Source organism: Rhinatrema bivittatum, chromosome 7 (assembly GCF_901001135.1).
Source record: "Rhinatrema bivittatum chromosome 7, aRhiBiv1.1, whole genome shotgun sequence".
In the NCBI taxonomy this organism is placed as follows: Eukaryota; Metazoa; Chordata; class Amphibia; order Gymnophiona; family Rhinatrematidae; genus Rhinatrema; species Rhinatrema bivittatum.
The window spans coordinates 83,609,123-83,634,089 of NC_042621.1; the positions used below are offsets into that span (position 1 = coordinate 83,609,123).

At 41.1% G+C, this 24,967-nt stretch overlaps 1 protein-coding gene across 2 annotated transcripts in view; it reads left to right on the forward strand.

Annotated features, from left to right (window-relative positions):
• Window positions 1-24,967, forward strand: part of SLC12A4 (solute carrier family 12 member 4) — a 180,129-nt gene that overhangs the window by 44,263 nt on the left and 110,899 nt on the right. For both annotated transcript variants that reach the window (XM_029608578.1, XM_029608579.1), the window contains 4 exons: window positions 66-157; window positions 13,291-13,422; window positions 22,834-22,980; window positions 23,814-23,868. In XM_029608578.1, coding sequence (XP_029464438.1) covers window positions 66-157; window positions 13,291-13,422; window positions 22,834-22,980; window positions 23,814-23,868 — 426 coding nt within the window. The remainder of the gene's footprint in view (window positions 1-65; window positions 158-13,290; window positions 13,423-22,833; window positions 22,981-23,813; window positions 23,869-24,967) is intronic.

The window sequence follows — 24,967 nt, forward strand, 5'->3', positions numbered from 1 at the left end:
TTCATAATTTGCTTCACTTCAGTGATTACCTTGTGCCTTCAATAGTGTTTCTCTCTTCTCCACAGGTCATGGCAACCACAAGGAAAGTAGCCCCTTCCTCGGTGCTGAAACAGGCACAGGAAATGATTACTATGACAGGAACCTGGCCTTGTTTGAGGTAAAATGTTCTTTTCTTTGTCTCCTTTTACTTTTCTCATCTTACATCGTTTAGCTTGTGGAAAATTCCAGGTAACCCCTGGGTGGGACAGATCCTTTTCTTGGCACCCAGGGGCACATAGGGTCTGTCTCTATTTTTCTTTCTTTCTGCACTACTCCTCTCAGCCTCTATATGACTACGTTCCAGTATGCGAGGGCGAACAATAGCTCTTATACTCTGCTTCTTTGCAATTAAACCCTGTTTCCATCCTTAATTCACAGCCTCAATAATTTTACAGTCTTAACATCCAATAAATACACAGCCGAGGAATGGTGGCTTCCAACTTCTTTACTGACAGTTCGATCACATGATTGAATAATATATATATCTCCTTTGCTTCTTTGATTAGCAGCCTTAAATAATAAGAAAGCAGGTAGACTTAACTTGTGACTCCACCACTTCTGGTAAAGCCTCTACTTCTAGTGGAAGCTCTGTAATTACACAGAATAACTCCTTGCATTCAATTCCTTCCTTTCTTCAGTTGCACAGATTAATGATAGTTTAATCTTCTTTTACCTCCCAATTTATTTCCTTTTGGCTCTTCTCACTGAAGGTGGTCAGAAGATATCGTACTGTCACAATATTTAATCAGAACTTAGTCCCCGATTTAATACTTTATCCAGAAATCCTCTTTAAATACTTTTAACTCCTTATCCAGTACCTGTAGGTTACTTTACTCTCCCTTGTATTTTCCTGAATTCTTTCTACTCCTAGGCAGTGTCAGGTGGGCAAGTCTCACGCCCTTAAGTAATCTCCCCACAAAAGCAAGAGTTCTTGTTACCTTTATGTTGATCTTCTTTGTTTCTCTTATCCGTGCACTTTTACTGGGATCCCTTGCTTTAGATGGAATGTGTAATATCTCCGTATCTTTCTGGATGAAAGACTTCCCTCTTCCAAAACTTTGGAACACTGACTCCCATGTACTTTGGGTTATCAGCTTCAAGTGAAAAAAATATTACTTGAACCCAAAGGGGGAAACATAAGCAAGAAGTAGGAAGGGTGGAAAAACGTCCATGCCACCAACATAAGAGAGAGCTAAAAACATTTTAATGCATAAATCTTCTTCCTCTGCAGCCGGTCACGGTCACAGTGTAAGCTCGTTGGGAGACGAAGCACAAGCAGATGAAGGGGGCAGGAGAGATCCCCCGGAGAAAGAGAGAAGCTTGGATCTTTTTCTCGTCCCTGGGGCCCTTGATCAACAGTTGAGATTTTGGCAGTAGAGAGAAGAGAGATTTTGGAGGAAGATTGATTCAGTCTGGCTGGAAGGGAATTCCTCCCCAGGATCCTGAAAGGCTGGAATCAAAGATCTTTTTGCCTATGCAAATAGAGAAGCAAGGGTGAGAAGAATTTGGGACCCTTAACCAGATTACTTGAGAGTCCCGCAGCTTATGTAGAGTTGGATTATAATTTGAGAGTTGTTTGACCATTTGGACTTGGTTAGATTTATGAGCTTGTGGCAGATTTTTCCATCTTCTGACCAGTAAATGGTAGAGGTTCTTCAACATGGATAGTGGTGCAGGAGAAAGGAGACCAGTGAGGAGATCTTTTTTTTTTTTTCTTTTTTTTTTTGTTGAAGGTGTAAATAAATGTGGATAAAGGTGAACCAGTTAATAAGCTATATCTAGATTTCCAGAAAGCATTTGACAAAATCCTTCATGAGAGACTTCTGAGGAAGTTAAAAAGTAATGGCATAGGAGGCAATGTCCTGTTGCAGATTAGGAGCTGGTTAAAAGACTTATTTTCAAATTCTCTCTTAGCCTGTCTTATCAATGTCTTACATTTAACTTGCTAGTGCTTATGCTTTATCCTATTTTCTTCTGATGGATCCTTCTTCCAATTTTCGAATAAAGATTTTTTGCTAAAATAGCCTCTTACCTTACATTTTAGCCATGCTGGCAATTTTGACCTTCCTTCCACCTTTCTTAATGTGTGTAATACATATGGATTAAGCTTCTAGGATGGTATTTTTTAACAATGTCCATGCCTGTTGCACACCTTTTACCTTTGTAGCTGCACCAAATTTTTTAAACTATTTTTCTCATTTTATCAAAGTTTCCCTTTTCAAACTTTAGTGCTAGAGCCGTGGATTTAGTTACTGTCCCCTTCCAGTCATGAATTCAGATTTGATCATATTATGATCACTATTGCCAAGTGGCCCCACCACCAATTACCTCTCTCACCAAATCCTGTGCTCCACTGAGAATTAGATCTAAAATTGTTCCCTTTCTCTTTGGTTCCTGAACCAATTGCTCCATAAAACTGTTATTTATTTTATCCAGGAACTTCATATCTCTAGCATGTCCTGATGTTTCACTTACCCAGTCAATATTGGGGTAATTGAAATCTCAATGTACATATAGTGCAGGAGAAAGTGTAATCCTGACAAAACTGATTCAAACAGTCTTACAAAACAGAATGTCTTTTATTTTTTCAATATTGAAAAAATAAAAGACATTCTGTTTTGTAAGACTGTTTGAATCAGTTTTGTCAGGATTACACTTTCTCCTGCACTATATGTACATTGCGATTTCGCTTGAAGTGCAGTCCTTGCTCATTATTTGTTTTGTGGTAATTGAAATCTCCCATTATTACTGCACTACCAATTTGATTAGCTTCCCTAATATTTCTTAGTATTTCACTGTCCATCTCACCATCTTGGCCAGGTGGAAGGTAGTATACCCCTATCACTATACTCTTCTCCAAGACAAGGGATTTCTACCCAAAAGATTCAATTGTGCATTTAGTCTCATGCAGGATGTTTATCCTGTTGGACTCTATGCCATCCTGGACATAAAGTGCCACCCCACCAAGATGCTCCTCTCTGTCATTGTGATATAATTTGTACCTCCGTATAGCACTAGATCATTGGTTATCCACTTTCCACCATCTTTCAGAGATGCTAATTAAGTCTGTCATCCTTCACTGCTATACTCTAATTCTCCCATCTTATTAACACTTCTGGCATTAGCATACAAATGTTTCAAAGTTTGTGTTTTGTTTGTATTAACATTCTGCTTTTCAGTTGATGGAGATCTTTTAGCTCAGGTGAGTTTTTAATTATAGGCACTTGGACTACGTTTCTTATTATTGGAACCTCACTGTCGGGATGCCCTAACTCTAATGCATCATTAATATCCTTAGAAGATAACTCCGTTCGAGCCATGCACTGCTGAGTGGCTGTCTGCTTTCCCCCCTTAGAGCAGCTTTTAAACTAAATCAATCTCCTTTTTAAAGGTTAGCGCCAGCAGTCTGGTTCCACCCTGGTTAAGGTAGAGCCCATCCCTTCAGAAGAGACTCCCCCTTCCTCAAAAGGTTCCCCAGTTCCTAACAAAACTGAATCCCTCTTCCTTGCACCATCGTCTCATCCACACATTGAGACTCCGGAGCTCTTCCTGACTCTGGTGACCTGCGTGTGGAACAGGGAGCATTTCAGAGAATGCTACCCTGGAGGTTCTGGATTTAAGCTTTCTACCTAAGAACCTAAATTTGGCTTCCAGAACCTCCTTCACACATTTTCCTAAGTTGTTGGTGCCCACATGTACCACAACAGCGGCTCCTCCCCAGCACTGTTTAAAAATCCTATCCAGGTGACGCGAGGTCTACCACCTTCGCACCAGGTAGGTATGTTATCAGGTGAACCTCACTCCCACCAGACACCCAGCTGTCTACATTCCTAATTATAGAATCACCAACTATGACGGCAGACTCAACCATTCTCTCCTGGGCAGTAGTCCTGGGAGACACATACTCTGTGCGAGATGACAATGCATCACCTGGAGAGCAGGTGGTTGCTACAGGATCCTTTCCTGCTGCACCCAGTTGATGCTCTCCAATCATGAGACCTTCTTCCTCCAAGGCAGCACCAGGGCTGCCAGTCTGAAGTTGGGACTTGACTACTATATCCCTGAAGGTCTCATCTATATACCTCTCTGTCTGCCTCAGCTCCTCCAGGTCTGCCACTCTATCCTCCAGAGATCGGACTCGTTCTCTGAGAGCCAGGAGCTCTTTGAATTGCATGCACATGTACAACTTCTCACCGGTGGGTAAAAAATCATACATGTGACACTCGATGCAAAGACTGGGAAGCCCCCCTCTTGCTGCTGGATTGATGCCTTCATCTTAAATTTGTTCTGTTCTTAGTTAAGTTTTAGGATGCTATGGGAGTAGGGCTGCTTACAATTAGAGTCTTTTAAATTTATTAGTGTACTCACTGTATATCTGGTAGTGACTTACAGGAAAATAATTAAACTCTTGATAAGGTGTGGCAAATTTCTGAATTTAAGTTAAAAGGCTGATTAATTTTATTTATTGTTTTGTGTGAAAGTGTCACCTGCCTATAAATAAAAGGATGAGCTTGGGGTGGTTGGGAGAGAGATGCGAGAGTTGGGAAATACGAAACACACAAACTTCTGTTTTTTGCCTGCTTTTCTGACTTTTATTGACAAATACAATAAATAATATATCCCAGTAGTTTACTTTTCCCCAATACTTTTAAGTTTTTAAAAGTTTCCCCAAGTACTTACCAATTCTTTTCAGCCACCAGCAAGGTGATCCTCTCTCAGTGTTCCTACTGGATCTTCAGTATTGTGTGCAATTTTGGTCACTGAGATGTAGCAGAATTAGAAAACGTACAAGGAAGGGTGACCAAAATGAACAATTCCCCTATGGGGAAAGGCTAAAGAGATAGGGGTTCTTCAGCTTGGAGAAGAGATGACTGAGGGGAGATAAGATACAGGTCTGTAATGTAATGAATGGAATGGAACGGATGAATGCAAATCGTTCATTTATGCTTTCAGAAATTATAAAGACTAAGTGACATGCAATAAAGTTAAGTAGTATATTTAAAACAGGAGATATTTTTTACTCAATGCATAGTTAAGCTCTGGAATTTGCTGCCAGAGGACATAGTGAAAGCTGTGAGTGTAGTTTGGTTTAAAAATGGTTTGGAAAAGATCATAAATCATTACTAAGGTGGACTTCAGGGAAATCCACTGCTTACATCTAGGATGAACAGCATGGAAACTATTTATTTATGTTGAGATCCTACAGGTATCATCTCCAGAATGAGAAACCTTTCCAGTAGCCTTTCCTCAACATTGATTATGAAAATTTGGAAAAGAATTGGTTGAAGGACTGATTCTTTCAGCATACCACTAGTAATGCTTCTGATCTGAGAGAGATCTGTGTCGCCTCCCATGCAACCAGTCCATGACTTTAGAGGCCATTTCAAGGGCACTTAGTTTAGAAGTTAGCTAAGATGACACTTGTCAATATTCTTACACTCTCCGCTCTACCACCTTTCTAGTCACCCAGTCAAACTTGTGTGATACCAGGATACAAATAATACAAAACACTGTAAAAAAACTGCAGAAAGACCTTACATGACTGGAGAACTTGGTATCTAAATAGCTCTTGAAATTTCAATGTAGACAAGTGCAAGATGATGCAGAGGGGGGAAAAAATACCCTAATTTTAGATCCATAAAGCTGGACTCCACAGTAAGGAAAAGGATCTTGTAGTCACTGTGGACAGTCCATTGAAATCCTTAGTTCAGCCTGCAGCAAGGTCAAAGCAGACAGACTGCTAGGAATAATTTGGAAAGGACTGGAGCATGAAATGGAGCATCTAAATGCCTCTGTATATGTCTATGGTATGACCACACCTTGAGTATTGTGTGCAGTTCTGGTCATCCCTTCTCAAAAAGATATAGTAGAACTAGAAAAAGTACAGAAAAGGGCAAGAAGGTAAAGGAGATGGAACGGCTAAACAGATTAGGGCTCTTCAGTTTGGAGAAGAGAGGATTGTGAGGGAATATGATAGAGGTTTATAAAATCATGCATGGGGTGGAACAGTTATTTATCTTTCAACTAATATTAGAACCAGAGAACACTCTTGCATACTAAAATAGTAAATTTAAAATGCATTAGTTTTGTTTTTTAATTCAACACACAATTAAACTGTGAAATTTGTTGCTGGAGGGATGTGGTCATTACAATTAGTATAGCTGGGTTTAAAAAGGATTTTGTCAAGTTTCTGCTGGAAAAGCCCATAAACAGTTATTAATCTGGAAACTCCAGGAATCTGTTACTTCTTGCTGGGAGACAGAAACAAGAAATTGGATCTACTTTTCAGGATCGGGTACTGTCTGAGACAGGATGCTGGACTTCACTGACACTTATTCTGACCCAGCATGGCACTTTGAGGGTGATATTCAGTACTATTTAGCTGAATAAGTTTGGACTTATCCAGTTAAGTGGCAGCGACTGAATATCCAGCCCTGCTGAACAGCCACTACTTTGCCAAATAATTAGTTATCTGCCTAAATGGTTAGCTGTGTAAGTGGCAGGCAAGGCAAAAGCATTCCAGGGATGAGCTGACGTAACTGGATGAAGTATCTGGCTAACTCGGATATTCAGAATTAGCCAGGTAATAGAACCAGTCTAGTCTGGTCAGCCCATAGGGTAAACTTATCTGGCAAACTTTAAGATAGCTGAATATATGGACTAAGCCAAATAAGATTAGCCAAGCTGCACAGCAAGCTCAATATCTATGTTCTTATGATGAAAATCTGCCTGTTACCCAGAGTTTTCTGCCTGGAGTAAGCAGTAATCCTAAGATACCACATTGTCTTATTAATACTTTTAAGAAAAGAAGTGCCATACTGGACAGAGCAAAGTTCATCCAGCCTGGCATCCTGTCTCTGATACTGGCTACTCCAGGTCACAAGCACCCAGCAGATCCCCAATACTTGATCTGTCTCTTTACTCTCACTCCCAGGGATAAGCAATGGCTTTCCTGTCTATCTAGATAACTATTATTTATGGACTTTTCCTTCAGGAACTTGTCCAATCCTCTTTTGCACTCCAGTATATTGGTTGCCTTGACCATATCCTCTGGCAACAGATTCCATAGCTATTTTGTGTGCAGAGTGAAAAAATACTTCCTATGATTTGTTTTATATCTGCCGGTTGCTAGTTTCATGGAGAGTCCACTAGTTCAGTGTTCTTTGAAGGTGTAAATAATCATTCCCTATTTACCCATTCCACTTCGCTCTTGATTTTATAGATCTTAGTCATATTCCCTCTGTCATCTCTTTTCCAAGCTAAAGAGCCTAACTGGTTTACCTTTTCTCCATACGGGAGCTATTCCATTCCTATCATTATTTTTGTCACCATTCTCTGTACCTTTTCTATGTCTGTCTTTTTGAGCTGGAATGGCCAGAACTCCAAACAGTACTTAGATTGCAGTTGCACCTTGGATCTATACAAAGGCATTATGGTATTCTCAGTTTTGCTCTCTATTCCCTTTTGAATAATTCCTAATATTCTGTTTGCCTTTTTGACTGCTGCTGAACATTGAGCTGAGGATTTCAAGTACTGTCAACAAAGACTCCAAGGTGTAAGGAAGAGGGATTCAGTTTTGTTAGGAACTGGGAAAACTTTTGGGGAAGGGGGAGTCTCTTCCGAAGGGATGGGCTCCACCTTAACCAGGGTGGAACTAGACTGCTGGCGCTAACTTTTAAAAAGGAGATAGAGAAGCTTTTAAACTAGAACAAAGGGGAAAGCCGATAGTCGCTCAGCAGCGCATGGTTCGGAGAGAGGTATCTTCAAAGGATACTAATGATGCATTAGAATTAGGGCATCCCGACAGTGAGGTTCCAATAATTAAAAAAATAGTCCAAGCGCCTGTAACTAAAAACTCACCTGAGCTAAAAAATTCTAACTTATCCCTATCAATTAGAAAGCAGAATGAAAATACAAACAAAAAACAAACTTTGAAATGTTTGTATGCTAATGCCAGAAGTCTAAGTAAGATGGGAGAATTAGAATGTATAGCAGTAAATGATGACATAGACTTAATTGGCATCTCAGAGACATGGTGGAAGGAGGATAACCAATGGGACAGTGCTATATCAAGGTACAAATTATATCGCAATGACAGAGAGGAGCACCGGGAGGAAATGTGGCGCTTTATGTCTGGGATGGCATAGAGTCCAACAGGATAAACATCCTGCATGAGACTAAATGCACAATCAAATCTTTATGGGTAGAAATCCCTTGTGTGTCAGGAATGACTATAGTGATAGGGGTATACTACCGTCCAACTGGTCAAGATAGTGAGACAGACAGTGAAATGCTAAGAGAAATTAGGGAAGCTAACCAAATAGTAGTGCGGTAATAATGGGAGACTTCAATTACCCCAGTACTGACTGGGTAAATGTATCATCGGGACACGCTAGAGAGATAACGTTCCTAGATGGAGCAATTAAGTTCAGCAACTGATGAGAGAGGGAGCAATTTTAGATCTATTTCTCAGTGGAGCACAGAATTTGGTGAGAGAGGTAACTGTGGTGGGGCCGCTTGGCAATAGTGATCATAATATGATCAAATTTGAATTAATGACTGGAAGGGGGACAATAAGCAAATCCACGGCTCTAGTGCTAAACTTTCAAAAGGGAAACTTTGATAAAATGAGAAAAATAGTTAGAAAAAAACTGAAAGGAACAGCTACAAAGGTAAAAAGTATGCAAGAGGCGTGGACATTGTTAAAAAAAAAAAAAAAAAAAAAAACCATCCTAGAAGCACAGTCCAGATGTATTCCATACATTAAGAAAGGTGGAAGGAAGGCAAAATGATTACCGGCATGGTTAATAGGTTAGGTGAAAGAGGTTATTTTAGCCAAAATCTTCATTCAAAAATTGGAAGAAGGATCCAACAGGATAAAGCATAAGCGTTGGCAAGTTAAATGTAAGATTGATAAGGCAGGTTAAGAGAGAATTTGAAAAGAAGTTGGCCGTAGAGGCAAAAACTTTTAAAAATATATCTGAAGCAGAAAGCCTGTGAGGGAGTTTAGATGATCAAGGGGTTAAAGGTTCACTTAGAAAAGTTAAGGCCACCATGGAAAGATTAAACAATTTCTTTGCTTCAGTATTTACTGAAGAGGATGTTGGGGAGATACCCATTCCGGAGAAGGTTTTCATGGGTAATGATTCAGATGGACTGAACCAAATCATGGTGAACCTAGAAGATGTGGTAGGCCTGATTGACAAACTGAAGAGTAGTAAATCACCTGGACCAGATGGTATACACCCCAGGGTTCTGAAAGAACTAAAAAATGAAATTTCAGATCTATTAGTAAAAATTTGTAACCTATCATTAAAATCATCCATTGTACCTGAAGACTGGAGGATAGCTAATGTAACCCCAATATTTAAAAGGGCTCCGGGGGTGATCCAGGAAACTATAGACCAGTGAGCTTGACTTCAGTGCCAGGAAAAATAGTGGAAAGTGTTCTAAAGATCAAAATCACAGAACATATAGAAAGACATGGCTTAATGGAACAAAGTCAGCATGGCTTTATCCAAGGCAAGTCTTGCCTCACAAATCTGCTTCACTTTTTTGAAGGGGTTAATAAACACATAGATAAAGGTGAACTGGTAGATGCAGTGTATTTGGATTTTAAGAAGGCATTTGACAAAGTTCCTCATGAGAGGCTTCTAGGAAAAGTAAAAAGTCATGGGATAGGTGGTGATGTCCTTTCATGGATTACAAACTGGCTAAAAGACAGGAAACAGAGTAGGATTAAATAGACAATTTTCTCAGTGGAGGGGAGTGGGCAGTGGAGTGCCTCAGGGATCTGTACTGGGACCTGTGTTTTTCAATATATTTATAAATGATCTGGAAAGGAATACGAGTGAGGTAATCAAATTTACAGATGATACAAAATTATTCAGAGTAATTAAATTGCAAGCGGATTGTGATAAATTGCAGGAAGACCTTGTGAGACTGGAAAATTGGGCATCCTAATGGCAGATTAAATTTAATGTGGATAGGTGCAAGGTGATTCATATAGGGAAAAATAACCCATGCTATAGTTACACAATGTTAGGTTCCATATTAGGAGCTACCACCCAAGAAAGAGATCTAGGCGTCATAGTGGATAACACATTGAAATCGTCGGTTCAGTGTGCTGTGGCAGTCAAAAAGGCAAACAGAATGTTGGGAATTATTAGAAAGGGAATGGTGAATAAAACGGAAAATGTCATAATGCCTCTGTATCGCTCCATGGTGAGACCGCATCTTGAATACTGTGTACAATTCTGGTTGCCGCATCTCAAAAAAGATATAGTTGGGATAGAGAAGGTACAGAGAAGGGCAACCAAAATGATAAGGGGAATGGAAAGGCTCCCCTATAAGGAAAGACTAAAGAGGTTAGGACTTTTCAGCTTGGAGAAGAGATGGCTGAGGGGGGATATGATAGAGATGTTTAAAATCATGAGAGGTCTAGAACGGGTAGATGTGAATCGGTTATTACTCTTTCAGAAAATAGAAAGACTAGGGGGTACTCCTGAAGTTAGCATGAGGCACATTTAAAACTAATCGGAGAAAGTTCTTTTTTAGTCAACGCACAATTAAACTCTGGAATTTGTTGCCAGAGGATGTGGTTAGTGCAGTTAGTATAGTTGTGTTTAAAAAAGGATTGGATAAGTTCTTGGAGAAGTCCATTACCTGCTATTAATTAAGTTGACTTAGAAAATAGCCACTGCTATTACCAGCATCAGTAGCATGGGATAGACTTAGTTTTTGGGTAATTGCCAGGTTCTTATGGCCTGGATTGGCCACTGTTGGAAACAGGATGCTGGGCTTGATGGACCATTGGTCTGACCCAGTATGGCGTGGAGGTCCATTTCCTGGGTGGTGAATCCCAATACAGAACATAGCATTGTGTATCTGTTTTTGGGTTATTTTTCCCTATGTGCATTACTTTGCATATGGCCACATTAAATTGCACCTGCCATTTACATGCCCAGTCTCCTAGTCTCAAAAGTTTCTTTTGCAGATTTGAAACAATTTTGGGATATCTGAAAATGTGATTACCTCACTTATTCCTTTTCCCTATCATTTCTGAGTATGCTAAATAGCACAGGTCTCAGTGCAGACCCCTGGGGCACTCCACTAATGACCATTCTCCATGTAGAAAATGGACCGTTTAGTCCTCTTTCCTGTCTTTTATCCAGTCACCAGTCCACAATAGGACACTGACTCCAATCCCATTTCTTTCTCTCATGAAGGGCTTTCTCAGATGCTTTCTGAAAATCCAAATAAACTATCAACCAGCTCACCTTTGTCCGCATATTTATTTACACCCTCAAAAAAAATCAAGTAAATTGGTAAAGCAAGACTTTTCAAGCATTAGAGCTATTTTCTTTTATGTTAATAGTAATGCAGAAGCAGTTGTACTAACATACGATGGACACCCCAGCAAAAATGCAATATTACTTCAAAATAAAGGTGCCACAGAATATGAATTTGATAAGTAAATCTGACAAAATATGATATATTTAATGAAACTTGTATTGTTAATAAATTTAATCTTTGTGAATTTATTGTTATTTTGTCAGATTTATGTATTTTATTTTGTAGTAATAATGTAGAAGTGTTACCATTAATGCATGTTAATGCCAAAGCCAGGCGTTTTCACACCCTTTAAAGTATTAGCAAACTTCATAAATAGTCCTCTATGTGAGTTTTATTAGTTTGCCAGGTACTTGTGACTTGGATTGGCTACTGTTGGAAACAGGATACTGGGCTTGATGGATACTTGGTCTAATGGACCTCAGACATCTATATTAACCCTTGGGTACTTTCCGCTGGGATGAACTGCATGCAAATCTTGTAACTTATCCTCAAGAATGATAAAACACAGTGATGCTTAAACCAATCAGCAGGACCCACTTCGCCAGTCTGTTTTTTCATGACCTCCCATGTATCTTGTGCACATTCATTAGGGGCAGCCACAAAATCAGACTAGTTTAGAGGTGGAGGGAGGACCTCAGGAACAGTTTGAGCATCACAGGCAGTGCACACTAAAGTGGTGTTATCACTTGGGCCGACTTTCATTTACAAATTTGATAAACAGGTTTGTAATAAACAGTACATTTCGTACTTCCCCCATGGATCGGTAGTGTTCAGCTATTAACGAGTAAATCTCATATCCAGTGTCCTTTGAAATCAGCAGATATTCCCAGATGGTTAGCACTTATCTTCTGGGGTGTCCTTGACTTGAGCTCCTGCACAGAGTGAGTAACTTGCAGTGAGTCTTGGGTTTGTTTTATAGACTGACTCCAAGGTACCCCACTGACTTTGATCTCCTTTCATTTCCACCATAGACTAGGATGCTTGTGCGGTTGCTAGAAGAAATATTTTTCCCTGGTAGGCAAATATTTTCGTGGGCCTTACTATTCCTTTTTCACCTGGCGGCACCACCGAGTACTTGGCTCAGTTCCTTGATTGCGTCTCCTACATGGTTCTTTCTTTCCCCTATGCCCCCCCCCCCCCCCAAAAAAAAAAACCAAAAAAAAACTTGCTAGATTCCTGTTCCTTGTTGGGTATTTGACTTCTGACTTTGCAGGACTCTGATTTTATTATTCTCAAACTTGAAACATCTCCTACAGGTCCTTGAGTTGCTCTCCTAAAGCTCATTTTCCTCCCCTTGGGCAACGGCAACTCTACTAATCATTGATTGGTTTTGACCCTCTCCACACCAGATGCTCCTTCCTGCCAGCTTTAAACTGCTTTCTCATCTTTCTTCTCCCTCATAGGAGAACCATAGGAACCCTGAATCCAAGCAAATGGGGTTTTCATTGCAGTGGTGTTAGGCCATATCACTATCTAACCGAAGGCTTACTTACATACAATTCATGAACATTCACAGTGACTGGCGTAATCATGGATGACCATGTTGAGTGTGTTTATTTCTAAAGAAGTCTGTTACTTGTTAATAAAAAAAAGAAAATATTTTGAAAAAAATATTAAAAAGCTTGGGAATGTGGATTTGCTACATTCAGCTCATAATATTGTATAGATTTGCTAATTTAAATAATTTCATGTACATGTGTCATTAAATTAGTTATTAATATAGTATTTTCAAAATGTATATTAGTTGTAAATTATCTATAAAACACTGATGGGCTATTTTATTAATATTTCATATGCAGAATAGGCATTGTATAAGCAAAGTGCTAAGAACCTTAAAATTTGGGCTTTGTTCATGGGAATAAACCTGCCTTTTTTTTTTGTCTATGTATATCACAGGAGGAGCTGGATATCCGACCAAAGGTCTCTTCCCTTCTTAGCAAATTGGTCAACTATACAAATCTCACTCAAGGTGCCAAGGAGCATGAGGAAGCGGAAAGTGCAGAAGGATCAAGAAGAAAAGTATCCAAAGTGAGTCTGGCTTCTAAACAACTTTATTCAGAATATAACTAGCAACCAAAAATGATGCAGATTGCATTTCAAAGCTTTTGTCTTTATGCTCCCAATAATTTAGCCCTAAATGATGTCTATTTAATGTTTCAAGATCTAGTATAATAAACTGAAGCCTATCAGCATTTTTTGTTCAGAATGGCAGTATCTAAATTCATAGAATTGGGGTATTTTTTGTGATGCAGCATTTTTTATTGTATGCTGCTTATTTTCACTCATTCATTATTGACATTTTTTTCTTTTGAGTGGGGAGAAATACTTTGCATTTTACAATCCTCCTCCTCCTCATATTTCCAAAGTTTGTTTTTTCTACACTTGCTTGAAGATGAAATACTTTATTCTTCCTTTTGTAAATTAAAGAACACCTAAACTACAAAGCTCATCAGCTTTTAAGCTACTCCATTATTGTATGAAAAAAACAGGAATAAAGGATTTCCTAGTGTGTACAGAGATGGACTCAGGACCAGTGGGTTTATGCTCCCCTACCAGCAGATGGAAACAGAGCAAGCTGATATCATAGTTGTAAAATTACCTTTTGTGGGATTGGGGCCGCGAGATCGCCAGCTTTGCTGGTTTGCACGTCGACCAGGGGTTCCGGTGGGGCTCGATGAGGCTTGTGCGATTTCGCGCGACTGATGTCAGCAGCGCGCGCCTGACATCGGGTTGCACGCATGCGCATTGAGATTGGGAGTTCATCGCAGCGCGAGTGTGTGTTTTTAAATGACAGTGTTCGGAAGCGATGGGGAAGCTCGTGCTGGGATGGAGGTAGCCTCATTGGAGTGTCTGGGGGCTCGAGCTGGTTCCAGTTTCAGTGGTGGAGGTACGTCATGGATTTCTAGTATAACTGTACTGAGGAGAAGCGTTCAGCTTGCCTTGGCAACCATCAGCAACTGTGAATGCATCTCCTCACCTTGTCTCTGCATCTTGATTTAGTATTTTGCCTTTTAAATTGTATGCCATATACTTAATTAGTTGCCAAGTATTTTTTCTTGTTCCTGATGTTCTTGTTATGAAAGTATCTTGATCTATACTGGTTTTTGTGAATAAATATTTTTAAGAATCATTGCCGTGCTCAGTTCGACTTCTCAGCTCAAGGTCAGTTACTTTAAAAGACTTTGTTCTTAGATCCATTTATTGACTTTATAAAAGCTTAAGTCAAACAAGAGTCCACAAATTAAATAGATAACAATAGTATATATACTCCTGTAGTGACCCCAGCTTGCCAGTATTCTCCGTCTCCAGCAAATGGTGGAAGTGCATTTCCCTAAAGGGTTTGATTCTGATTTTGGAAGGAGAATTTTAAATTAAATGGAGAAAAGCCCTACTCTCCTGCTGTGACTAAGTGGTCCCTCCCCCAGTTGAGAATTCCTGTGATTTCTATAGTACCTCAGATGTGTGCCTTGGTCCGGTAGCTGGGTTTCCTGCCGTGGACTTAGCTGATTGTACAGCTTAAAGGCAGTGGATGCAGGAGGCTGAGCATGGTGGTGATGGCAGATGCACTCTCCCTCCACAGCGGAGACTGATTCTGTACTTAGCTGGTAAGCGCAGAGCTCAAGTAAGTTAAAAAAAAAAAAAAAAAAAAAAGTTTTACCTTCCAAAACTGAGACAGAGGGGTTTTTAGGACTTAGTCTAGTCTCTGTGCTCAGTGTGCCATTCCCGCTCCCATTGGGATTAGGGTAACTGGGCAGCCTGGCGGGCTGAGCAGCCCCGGTGGGCTAGGTTTTCTGCCTGCATGCTGCATGGTAGGCCACAGTGGCATTTTCATGCGCTTCTTGCAGGCTTTACTGCCCTCTACAGGACGTCTGTGTGCTAGGTACATTGGTTCTGCGCACGTATTGTGGGTTCAGTTTTGGGAGTGCCTTTTGCATGCACAAGTCTTTAGCATGGTGATATGCTCAAGCCTTCATGCACAAGTTGTGTGTGTGTGGTTTGGCAGTGCTTACCTTTGAGGCACCTCACTTTTGTGTGCTTAAATTTTTGAGCGTGAGCTGTTTGGACGCACATTCACTGCCGCTAATAGCGCCGGTGAACAGAAGCCTTAAGTGCCTTTCTCTTTGTGTTGCTTGTCATATTCAGGCTTCTCAGCCTGACCTGTCTTCTAACTGTATCAGCACTGTTTGGACGCTCAAGGAGAATTGTTTTCCTCTAATTTTGCTAAGCCTAGATCCTTCCATCCTGATGATGGTTTGGTTACAGCTTTGTCCGGAGGTACGCCAGACCTTGGTACTCCCTTGACTGGCTCCTCCACCGGAAATGGCAGTTCAGTGGGCCCTGCTCCAGTTCCTCCTGGGTTTGGCCTGGATCCTGCTACCTTTTCTTGGGTGGAGTTTTTTCAGGGTTTACAAACCTTTCTTCAGGCACAGTCCTCCACTTCGCCCAATCCTGTCAGGTCAGACTCTCAGCCGGTGGCCCCTCCCTCTTCCAGTCCTATGGTTCGACGCCGGGGCACACCTCTGTTCACTGCAGGTATTTCCAACAGGAACCCAGATGGCACTAATGATGAGGCTGATCCTGATTCCCTGGAAGATGGGAATATCCCTCCATGACTGGAACTGTATCAGACAATGTTACGGTTCTTTCATGGAGATGAACTGCCAGCCTTGATTTCCCAGACCTTGAAGATGCTGGGTGTTCCTGGTGCAGATTCCATGTTGGAACTGAAGAAGAATCCCTTTTGGTTTCCTTGCATGAAGCCTCCTGATGATTCTGGGGTGAATTCCAAAGCCATTATGGAACCTGCTGCTGCCTTTTAGCAGATGCAGGCTGCGATTTTATCTGTTCTTCGGCCAGAGGAGTGACTTCGGTGGTAGCAGCCAGGTATCAACTCTGGTTGTGAAATTGGTCAGCAGACGCAGCCTAAAAACCTAATCTTATGAAGATGCCTTTTAAAGGCTTGCTCTTGTTTGGGAGTGAGTTGGCCAGTAAGTGGTGCAAGTCTCTGGTGCCTCAGTTTCTGGAGAATAAGAAATCGTTACAATGCCCCTTTGGTATGAGGGGTTGTTTCCAGGGTTCCAGGCATTTTCGTCCCTAGAGAGGGACAACCTTTCAGCAGACTTGGCCTTTCGGTTGGTTATCAGTCCTTTCATCCCTGGCAGCCTAAGAGAGGCACAGGCTCAGGTGGTAGACCTTCTCAAGCTTCCCAAGGAAGGTTTGCCAACCCACCTTCCCAAAAAGGAAATAGGGGGATGTCTCTGTCTTTTATCTTGGGACATATTCATGGTGTCCTCTTGTCACTCCCTGCAGAAGAAGCAGGCAGTGGAGTTCACGCTTCAAAGGCTCCTCAGCCTGAGTACTGTAGTTCTGGTGCCCACGACTCAAGTAAGTATGGGTTGATATTCCATTTATTTTGTTGTGCTCAAGAAGGAGGGCTCCTATCATCCCATCTTGAATCTCAAGAGGGTCAACCATCACTTGAAGGTGACTCATTTTCGAACGGAAACCTTACACTCTGTGATAATAGTGGTGCAGTCTGGGGAATTTCTGACCACTTTGGATCTGTCAGAGGCTTACCTTCATATTCCCATCCAATTGGAACAACCCTTTCTATGCTTTGCGGTGTTGGGGTTCTATTATCAGTTTCGTGCCCTGCCTTTTGGTCTAGCCACCGCTTCCAGAACATTTTCCAAGATTATTGTGGTAGTGGTAGCGGTGGCCTTGTGAAAAGAGAGAATTCTGGTGCACCCATATTTGGACGACTGGCTGATTTGAGCCAAGTCTCAAGAAGGAGAGCCATCTAGTGACACACAAGGTGATCTCCTTATTGCAGGAGCTCGGTTGGGTGGTGAACCCTGGGGTTGGAGTATCTGGGGGTCTAGGTGAATGTGGACAGAACAGTATTTTCCATTCCGGAAGTTCTGATCTCGAGATAGATATCTCAGGTGCATCAGTTAATGAACACCATTTGCTCGATGGTGTGGTCCTACCTACAGGTGCTCGGCTTGATGCCAGCTACCCTGGAAGTGAGCAAGGGTGCATATGCCTCCTCTTCAGTGCGCTCTATCTCGTGGAACCTGCAATCTCAGGATTATGTGGTTTGGCTCCACTTGCCAATGGAAATCTGATCGCCAGTGGTGGTTGCAGGAGAATCATCTGAGAAAGAAAGGAAAAGGGAATTCCCTAACCTGGTAGGTACTCAAGACAGATGTGAGTCTCTACAGTTGGGGGGGGGGGGGGTCACTGTCTGGAGTTAATGACATAGGGGCGCTGGAATGCTGAAGAGTCCTGCTGGAGCATCAATCGCCTGAAGGCCTGGGTGGTACGGCTGGCATGCTTGCAGTTCAGCTACAGGCTGCAGAATTAAGCGGTTTGCATAATGTCGGACAACGTGATGACTGTGGCCTATCTCAATCACCAAGGAGGAACCAAGAGCCAGCAAGAGTTGCAGGAAATAGACCAGCTGATGGAATGGGTGGAAGGTCATCTTCAGATGATCTTGGTCTCTCACATTGCAGGAAAATACAACATAAGAGTGGACTTTCTCAGCAGGGAGAGTCTGGACCCAGGAGAGTGGGTGTTGTCAGACGAGGCATTTCAGCTGATTGTGGATTGCTGGGTCCTTCCATTCATAGACGGCCCAAGATCTCCCACTCTCGGGCCGTCAGCTGCCACTTATCAGAATGGCGCTGATGGGCCTTTGCCCTTACCATGTGATAGGGGCTATCGTTGCCATTGGCTGGCCCCTGTCACATGGTAGGAGCAATGGATGGCCCATGCCATTTTTAAAGATGGCACCGGCCGTCCATTGCTCCTACCATGTGATAGGGGCCAGCCAATGGCAACAATAGCCCCTGTCACATGGTAAGGGCAAAGGGCCATCGGTGCCATTTTGATTAGTGGCAGCCGACTGCCCGAGAGCGGGAGATCGCTCCCGGGACCCCCACTGGACCAGCAGGTACTTTAAAAAAAAAAAAAAAAAAAGTTTTGGGGGGGTCGGGAGGGTGGGGGATGCTAAAGGATGTGTTTTAAAGGGTCGGGGTGGATTTAGGGGTTGTTTTTGTGTGCCATTTTTCCCCGCCCTCCCCCAAAACGATAAGAGAACCCCACGAACAATTTCTTGGGGTTTTCCTATCTGTTTCAGGGAGCCCCCGATTTCTGACGAGTTTGAAAATATCATACGATATTTTCAATCAGAAAAACGATTCACATCCCTACTGTGTAATCTTTCCTTGCAGTTGTTGACCTTGAAGACAGTGTTCCTGGTGACTATATGTTCTGCACATTGGATTTCTGAGCTGCAGGACTGGTCTTGCTGGGAGTCGTTCCTTCAGTTGATTATGGGGGCGTTACATCTGCATACTGTTCCATCCTTCTTGCCCAAGGTAGTCTCGGACTTTCATTTGAATGATTCCATCTCCTTGCCATCCCTGGATAAGGTCAGGGATGCAGAGGAGTTTTGCCTTTTGCCCTCCTTGGATGTTAAGCATTTTGTCATACGGTATCTGGAGGTCTCTGAGTCTCTTCAAAAGATGAATCACCTGTTTGTTCTCCATGGCGGGAGTAAGAAGAGTGCTCCGGTTTCACGGTCTACCATAGCTCGTTAGATTAAGGAGGTGGTCATGGCCGCTGGATAGTCACTGATAACTCAGGTTAAGACTCCTTCCACTAGGGCTCAGGCAGTGTCATGGGCGGAGGTTAGTCTATTGTCTCCTGTCGATATCTGCCAAGCTGCAACATGGTCCTCCTTGCACACTTTTTCCAGGTTTTATTGTCTAGATGTGCAGGCTCAGGAGGATGCAGCCTCCCACCCTCTTTAGGAGTAGCTTTGGTACATCCTACTGGTCCTGAGTCCATCTATCTACACTAAGACAAATACAATTATCAGGCAAGTAGTTTCTCCAGTTAAATACAATTTTGTAAATTTGCCTTGGCACTTTATATTTAATAATTTTACTTGGCCAGAGCCTTTCTAATTATACCTTCTGGTTTTGTATAACTTGATTGTTTCCTGCTGTTTTTGGAAGGATGGCTGAATTATTTAGCTATTCGGAACAATCAGCCAATAATATTTCTGAGTTTTCGCTGTTTGGCACAGGAAGCAATAATTGCATGATATGTGATTTGAGACAGTTAATTAAAACTTAAGAAAAAGTTAATACATATGGAGCTACATGCATTTCTTTCTGAATATTGCAATATAAAAAGAATCCCAAGAGGTCCCAAGATTTTATGAATAAATGGAATGCTGTGTTAACCACTAATTTGAATAAATATTTATAGTTATTGAGACCATTAAATTGTCTATGATTCAATTGAAAATCAAATTTGATATTCAGATGAAAAGATTGCAGAAAGTTACTTTTATTGATGATTTAAAGTAAAAAAAAAAAAAAATAGAATTTACAAATTTCCTAGGATTCTTTCAAATCAGAAATTAAGGATGTTAACATGAATAAATTCCGAAGACATCAATCTGATTACACTACAGGATATGTTTTATTCGTGGTTGTATCAAGATAGGAATAAGAAGCCTGCTAAATCCTTTTCCTGTTCTTCGGATGAGTCATCTGAGGAAGAGGGAAGGGATGTAGTTAATCAGGGTAAAAAATCTGTTTCATTTGCTCACCCTTTGGTTAACTTAATACGACTGTTAATTCGAATATTAATAGTCATGAATGTTGTTCTTACCAAAGATACTCCACATTTTTTTTTATGGTCTCAGAATTGAAAGTACAGAGGAGCCTGGCAACATGCATCTCAAGAGACAGTTCATTCCAGAGGTTGCTATCACGGTCATCTGGAATAGAGACATGTCCAGTCTTCAATTTGTCATTGAAACAGCTATCCTTCAATGAAATTAGTGTGGGGAATAGGGGACTTTTATGTATTCCAACTGCTTCTTATGATCCATTTTGGACTCTGATTGAACAGTTTAAATGTTTCATTGTTTTTAAAGATTGCCAAATTTTTATTCTACTTGTGTTGATGTTTCAGTAAGGTATGCATTTGCTAGACACTACAAATGGATACCAGCAGAACTTCAAGATCCATTTATAATTGTGTTCAAAAAATTGGTTTTATAAGATTTGGCAGTATTGAACAAATCCGGCCAGTATTGTACCCATAATCTTTCTAAATAAGAATAATTATCTATTGCTAATTTGTGTAATGATTCCTCTTTCTTAATTAAACTGGCTGACGAGGGGAGGGATAGTGGTTTTAGATGGGGTACAATATGTCTGAAGGCCATTACCAGCTATCAGATCTAGAATGTTATCATCCTCTTTCCAAAGATCCGACAACAAGCATAGAGAGTGAAATCTATACTATTATCCATGATGCAATCCACATCAAGTTGATGAAAAATTAGCGGATTATCTTTTTGAACAGTTTTCAGTTGTAGCTATATAAATCACTTAATTCTCCCCCGGTCGGCCGATAGTATCAGGAATTGGTTCATTATTTCAGCCTATTTCCAAATACATAGAGGCAGATTTTCAAAGACCTATGCGCGTAAATCCAGGAGGATTTACACGTGCTGGGTCTATTTTCAAAAAGCCTGGTGGCGCACCTCTGGCAGGCGAAACTTCTAAAACAAAGGTGTGGGGGTTGGGCTGGGGGGCGGGGAAGGTGGGGGAGGGAACGGGGGAAAGCCAGCTGGTCTCCCCAAGGGCTCTGCGAGTGCAAGGTGCATTAGTGTGCACCCCCTTGTGCGCACCAACCCCTGATTTTATAACATGTGCGCGCATGTTATAAAATTGGGCGTACCTTTTAAAATCTGCCCCATAGTGTTTTACAGCCATGTGTTTCTAGTATAAAATCTTTTCCTAAAGGTACATCTGATTGCATCAGACAGATATTCTTAATTCCATCTGTTCAGGTTGAATCGTGGTTGGTAACAGCTGATATTTTGGCCTTATACACAAACATACAACAGGATGCAGCTGGTAGAATTATTGATGAAACATTGGGACATAGTGATTTTTCACCATCAAAAATTACATTTTGGGGAGAATTTGGCCAGCATTGTTCTTCTTTTTTTTTTTTGTTGTTTTGATGAGCATTTGTACCATCAAGTCAAAAACATCCTGATGGGGTCTGATGATCCAATCAGTATGTAACTGTATTTGTGTTGTCATATATATGAATCTGAGTTTGAGCAATATCTCATAACATAGAAAATATATATTGATGTTGTAGTCTGCATTTGGTCAGGGTCACTCGTTCAGCTAGTAAACCTAAATCCCTCAATCTTGCCGCCTTCCATGTATTTTGTGCACATTATACCCAAAGGGAGACAATTACTACATTGAGTTTTGTGCATTACAACTATAGACATTTTTTTTCAAATATTTTTATAGAAATAAAGGTCAACAAAAACGTTGTAGGTGATATCGTTTTATGAGACTTAAGTACATGTGTGACTGGCTTTCAAGAGCTGTGCTTCTTTCATTGGGTCAGTGCAGAACGAGTGTAGGATGATGTTGCCTGAATTCACAAGTAAATTGCAATTTGAATTATAGTGGTGATGTGGGGTAGTCCAACCTGCATGTCACTTGGTGATTTTAGGAATTGTTCCTAGCTCATGCTGCATTGATCTAATGAAAGGACCTTGGCATCTGAAAGTTAATATTAGCTTGGTCAAACCTGATGGATCATCAGTGGGATTTTTTTAAACCAGAAGTGAAACTAAAATGTAAGAATTCTCGGTCCCTTTAAGAGGTCAATTTTCTAAGCTACTTACCCAGCTAAAGTGGCTTGGCTGAAAAATGCCCTCTGTACTGCTAAAAGTTTATGCTGGATTCCACAGCTTGCATAATTTTAACTGAATTAGAGAAGGTGTTCTCCGGCCATGTTTATGGCAGGGGAGAGTAAAACAGTGTGCGTATGTTCAGTTTTCAAATCTACACCCCCGCACCTGCCTGACCACACAAGTAGGAGGTGCAAAGTATATGAACAAATTTAGCATGCATACATTGCAGATGAAGATTTTCAAAAGGGAATGATGCAAGCAGTTGCTCTTTGAAAATTAGCTGCAATTTACACAGACTAAGATTGCCCATGTATATTGCAGATCACTCAAAATTGCCTCCTTTATTGGAAAACAGTCCCCAAAATATATCATCTATCCCCTTTATTATATACAGCAGCTTTCTCTATGTCCCAATATTTAAAAAGAAGTGGAATATATTTTGGTAATGAAGATGGGGTTGTGACCAAAAGAGTTGCTTGAAAATGCATCAGTTGAGTCTTGTGAATTTACCTGCAAGATCTGATTTTTTTTCTCTCCTTTCTAATGCATGTATTTATTATCAGTGTCCAGCATTTTGTAGAACGAATTACTTGTCTTTATGTGCAAAGTTTATATTTATTCGCTATAAGGTTATATAATTTAAAATTCCAGATTTCAATTTATGTTGGGAATTTTTTTTTCAGTCCCCTAGGATGGGCACCTTGATGGGAGTCTATCTCCCTTGCCTTCAAAATATCTTTGGCGTTATTCTCTTCCTGCGCTTGACATGGATAGTTGGCACAGCAGGAGTCCTGCAGTCCTTGTTGATTGTCTTAATCTGCTGCTGCTGTGTGAGTCAATCCAAGTTGATTTTTACTTTCTACTCTGTTGTAAGTCTGATGGAATCTAGAACTGAGGTGGGAACACCACTCCCCTTGTTAACTTTCTGTGTCCCTCCCAGCTCCATGCACACATGCGCTGTCACAGCAGCACCTGAGAGTAAGGGACATGACTCGCTCTGCTCATTCTTCTGGTCCTTAATAGACTACACTGGGGGATCTGTGGCAGTGTTTCCAATCACCAGTCCATGGACCAGCGCCATTCACTGGCAGCAACATTTGGGGCTGGGCCTGAGATCCCGATTTCTGAGAGGGGAGCAGCTGTAGCTCAGTGTTAATGAGCCTGCATGAGACGGAATCAGTGTTTGCTCAGCTCTCTGCTCCTGCCTCCTGTTTAAAACCCAAGAAGGGGATGGGGGTCACTGAAGGCCTGACAGCAGAGCAGAGACACATTCTCATTTATATAAAGTCATTTCATTTTCCATGTGACTGATTAAATATGAACCATGCTGGTTAGTTTGGAGGATGAAATTAGGGATGTGCATTCATTTCGGTGGTACCCGCGTACTTCGCTAACTTTATAGTACACGTGAAAAAACGGATGGTATATGTATATTTTTAATAATGTTTTATGCACACACTATCCGTTTTTTCACAAATACTATAAAGTCAGCGAGGTTCGTGGGTACTGCTGAAATGAATGCACATCCCTAGAATTTATGAATAATGCTGTAAATTTTGTAGGCAGTTTAGCTTTCTCACATTCTCTTCAGTGAGTAGAGAAACTGTGGTCTGTAATTTTGTTTTCATACAGTAAATAAAATTACTTTTGTATGTGTTTTTAGACTCTGCTAACAGCCATATCAATGAGTGCTATTGCTACAAATGGTGTTGTTCCAGGTAAGTGTATTTATTTAGAAGATCAAATTCCTTCTTTCAGTTATAGAAGAAAAAAAAAATATATATATATATATATTTGTGTGTGTATATGTATATATTCATGTACAGAGAGAGACTGCTATTGAAATGGTACTTAGCCAGCTAACGGAGTCAGGCAATGGATGTAATGGGATGGTGCTACTTAGCCAGAAAAATTATCTGCCTAAGTAATGATATCGAACCGTAGCTGGTTCAGTTATCCAGCTAAGTTAAACCTGCTCAATAGCAGTCGGGTAATACTTATCTGGCTAAGTAGCAATATGTGAGGATATTCAGCAGCAAAGCTGTGCTGCTGAATATTTTATCTAAGTTAGACAGATAAGGGCTTTTCTCTCATTTTGTGTCTATGGGTAAAACTCCTAGTGAATCAGGTACTAACATAGATAAATGGAAAGTTTTTGAATAGGTACCCCATAGTATCTAAACCAGTATTTCCCAGCTCTCTCCTAGTAGTACACCTATCCAGGCAGGTTTTTAGGCTTGCCACGGTGAATATGATTGAGATTATTTACATGCCCTGGAGACCCCAGTGTATGGAAATCTTTCATGCGTATTCATGGCTGGTTAGGTGTGCCTCCAGAAGGGGGTTGGGAAAATCTGATCTAAACAATGGCAGTAAACCTATATGTGTTAAATGTTAGGGAAGTGCAGTTCTTGGAAATAAAATAGGAAATACTGTTGTTTCCTATTTCATTTCGTTATGTTTTCAAAGCAAAATAATTGAAAATCTACTGAAATTTTGTTGATTTTTTTTTTTTTTTTTTTTTTGGAAAAAAAAAGTTACCCGTAAGGCCTAGGCATAGCTCTGAGGCTGAGGCCTCACCTAGGTTTAAGCCCAGTCCTGACTATGGGGCTGTGTCCTATGCTCGGGCATGACCTGGGGTCTCAGCCTGGGCCCAGGCCACAACACTGGGACTTCAGCTGAAACCTGAGCAAAGGCCCAGGCCAGGAAAAAGGAAACTTCCCAGCCCCCACTTACTGCCTCTGTTGTGGTACCAATGCCAGGGCCCAGCCTGAAGGACCAGTCCTGATGCCAGGGCCTTGGTTTAGCCCCAGGCCT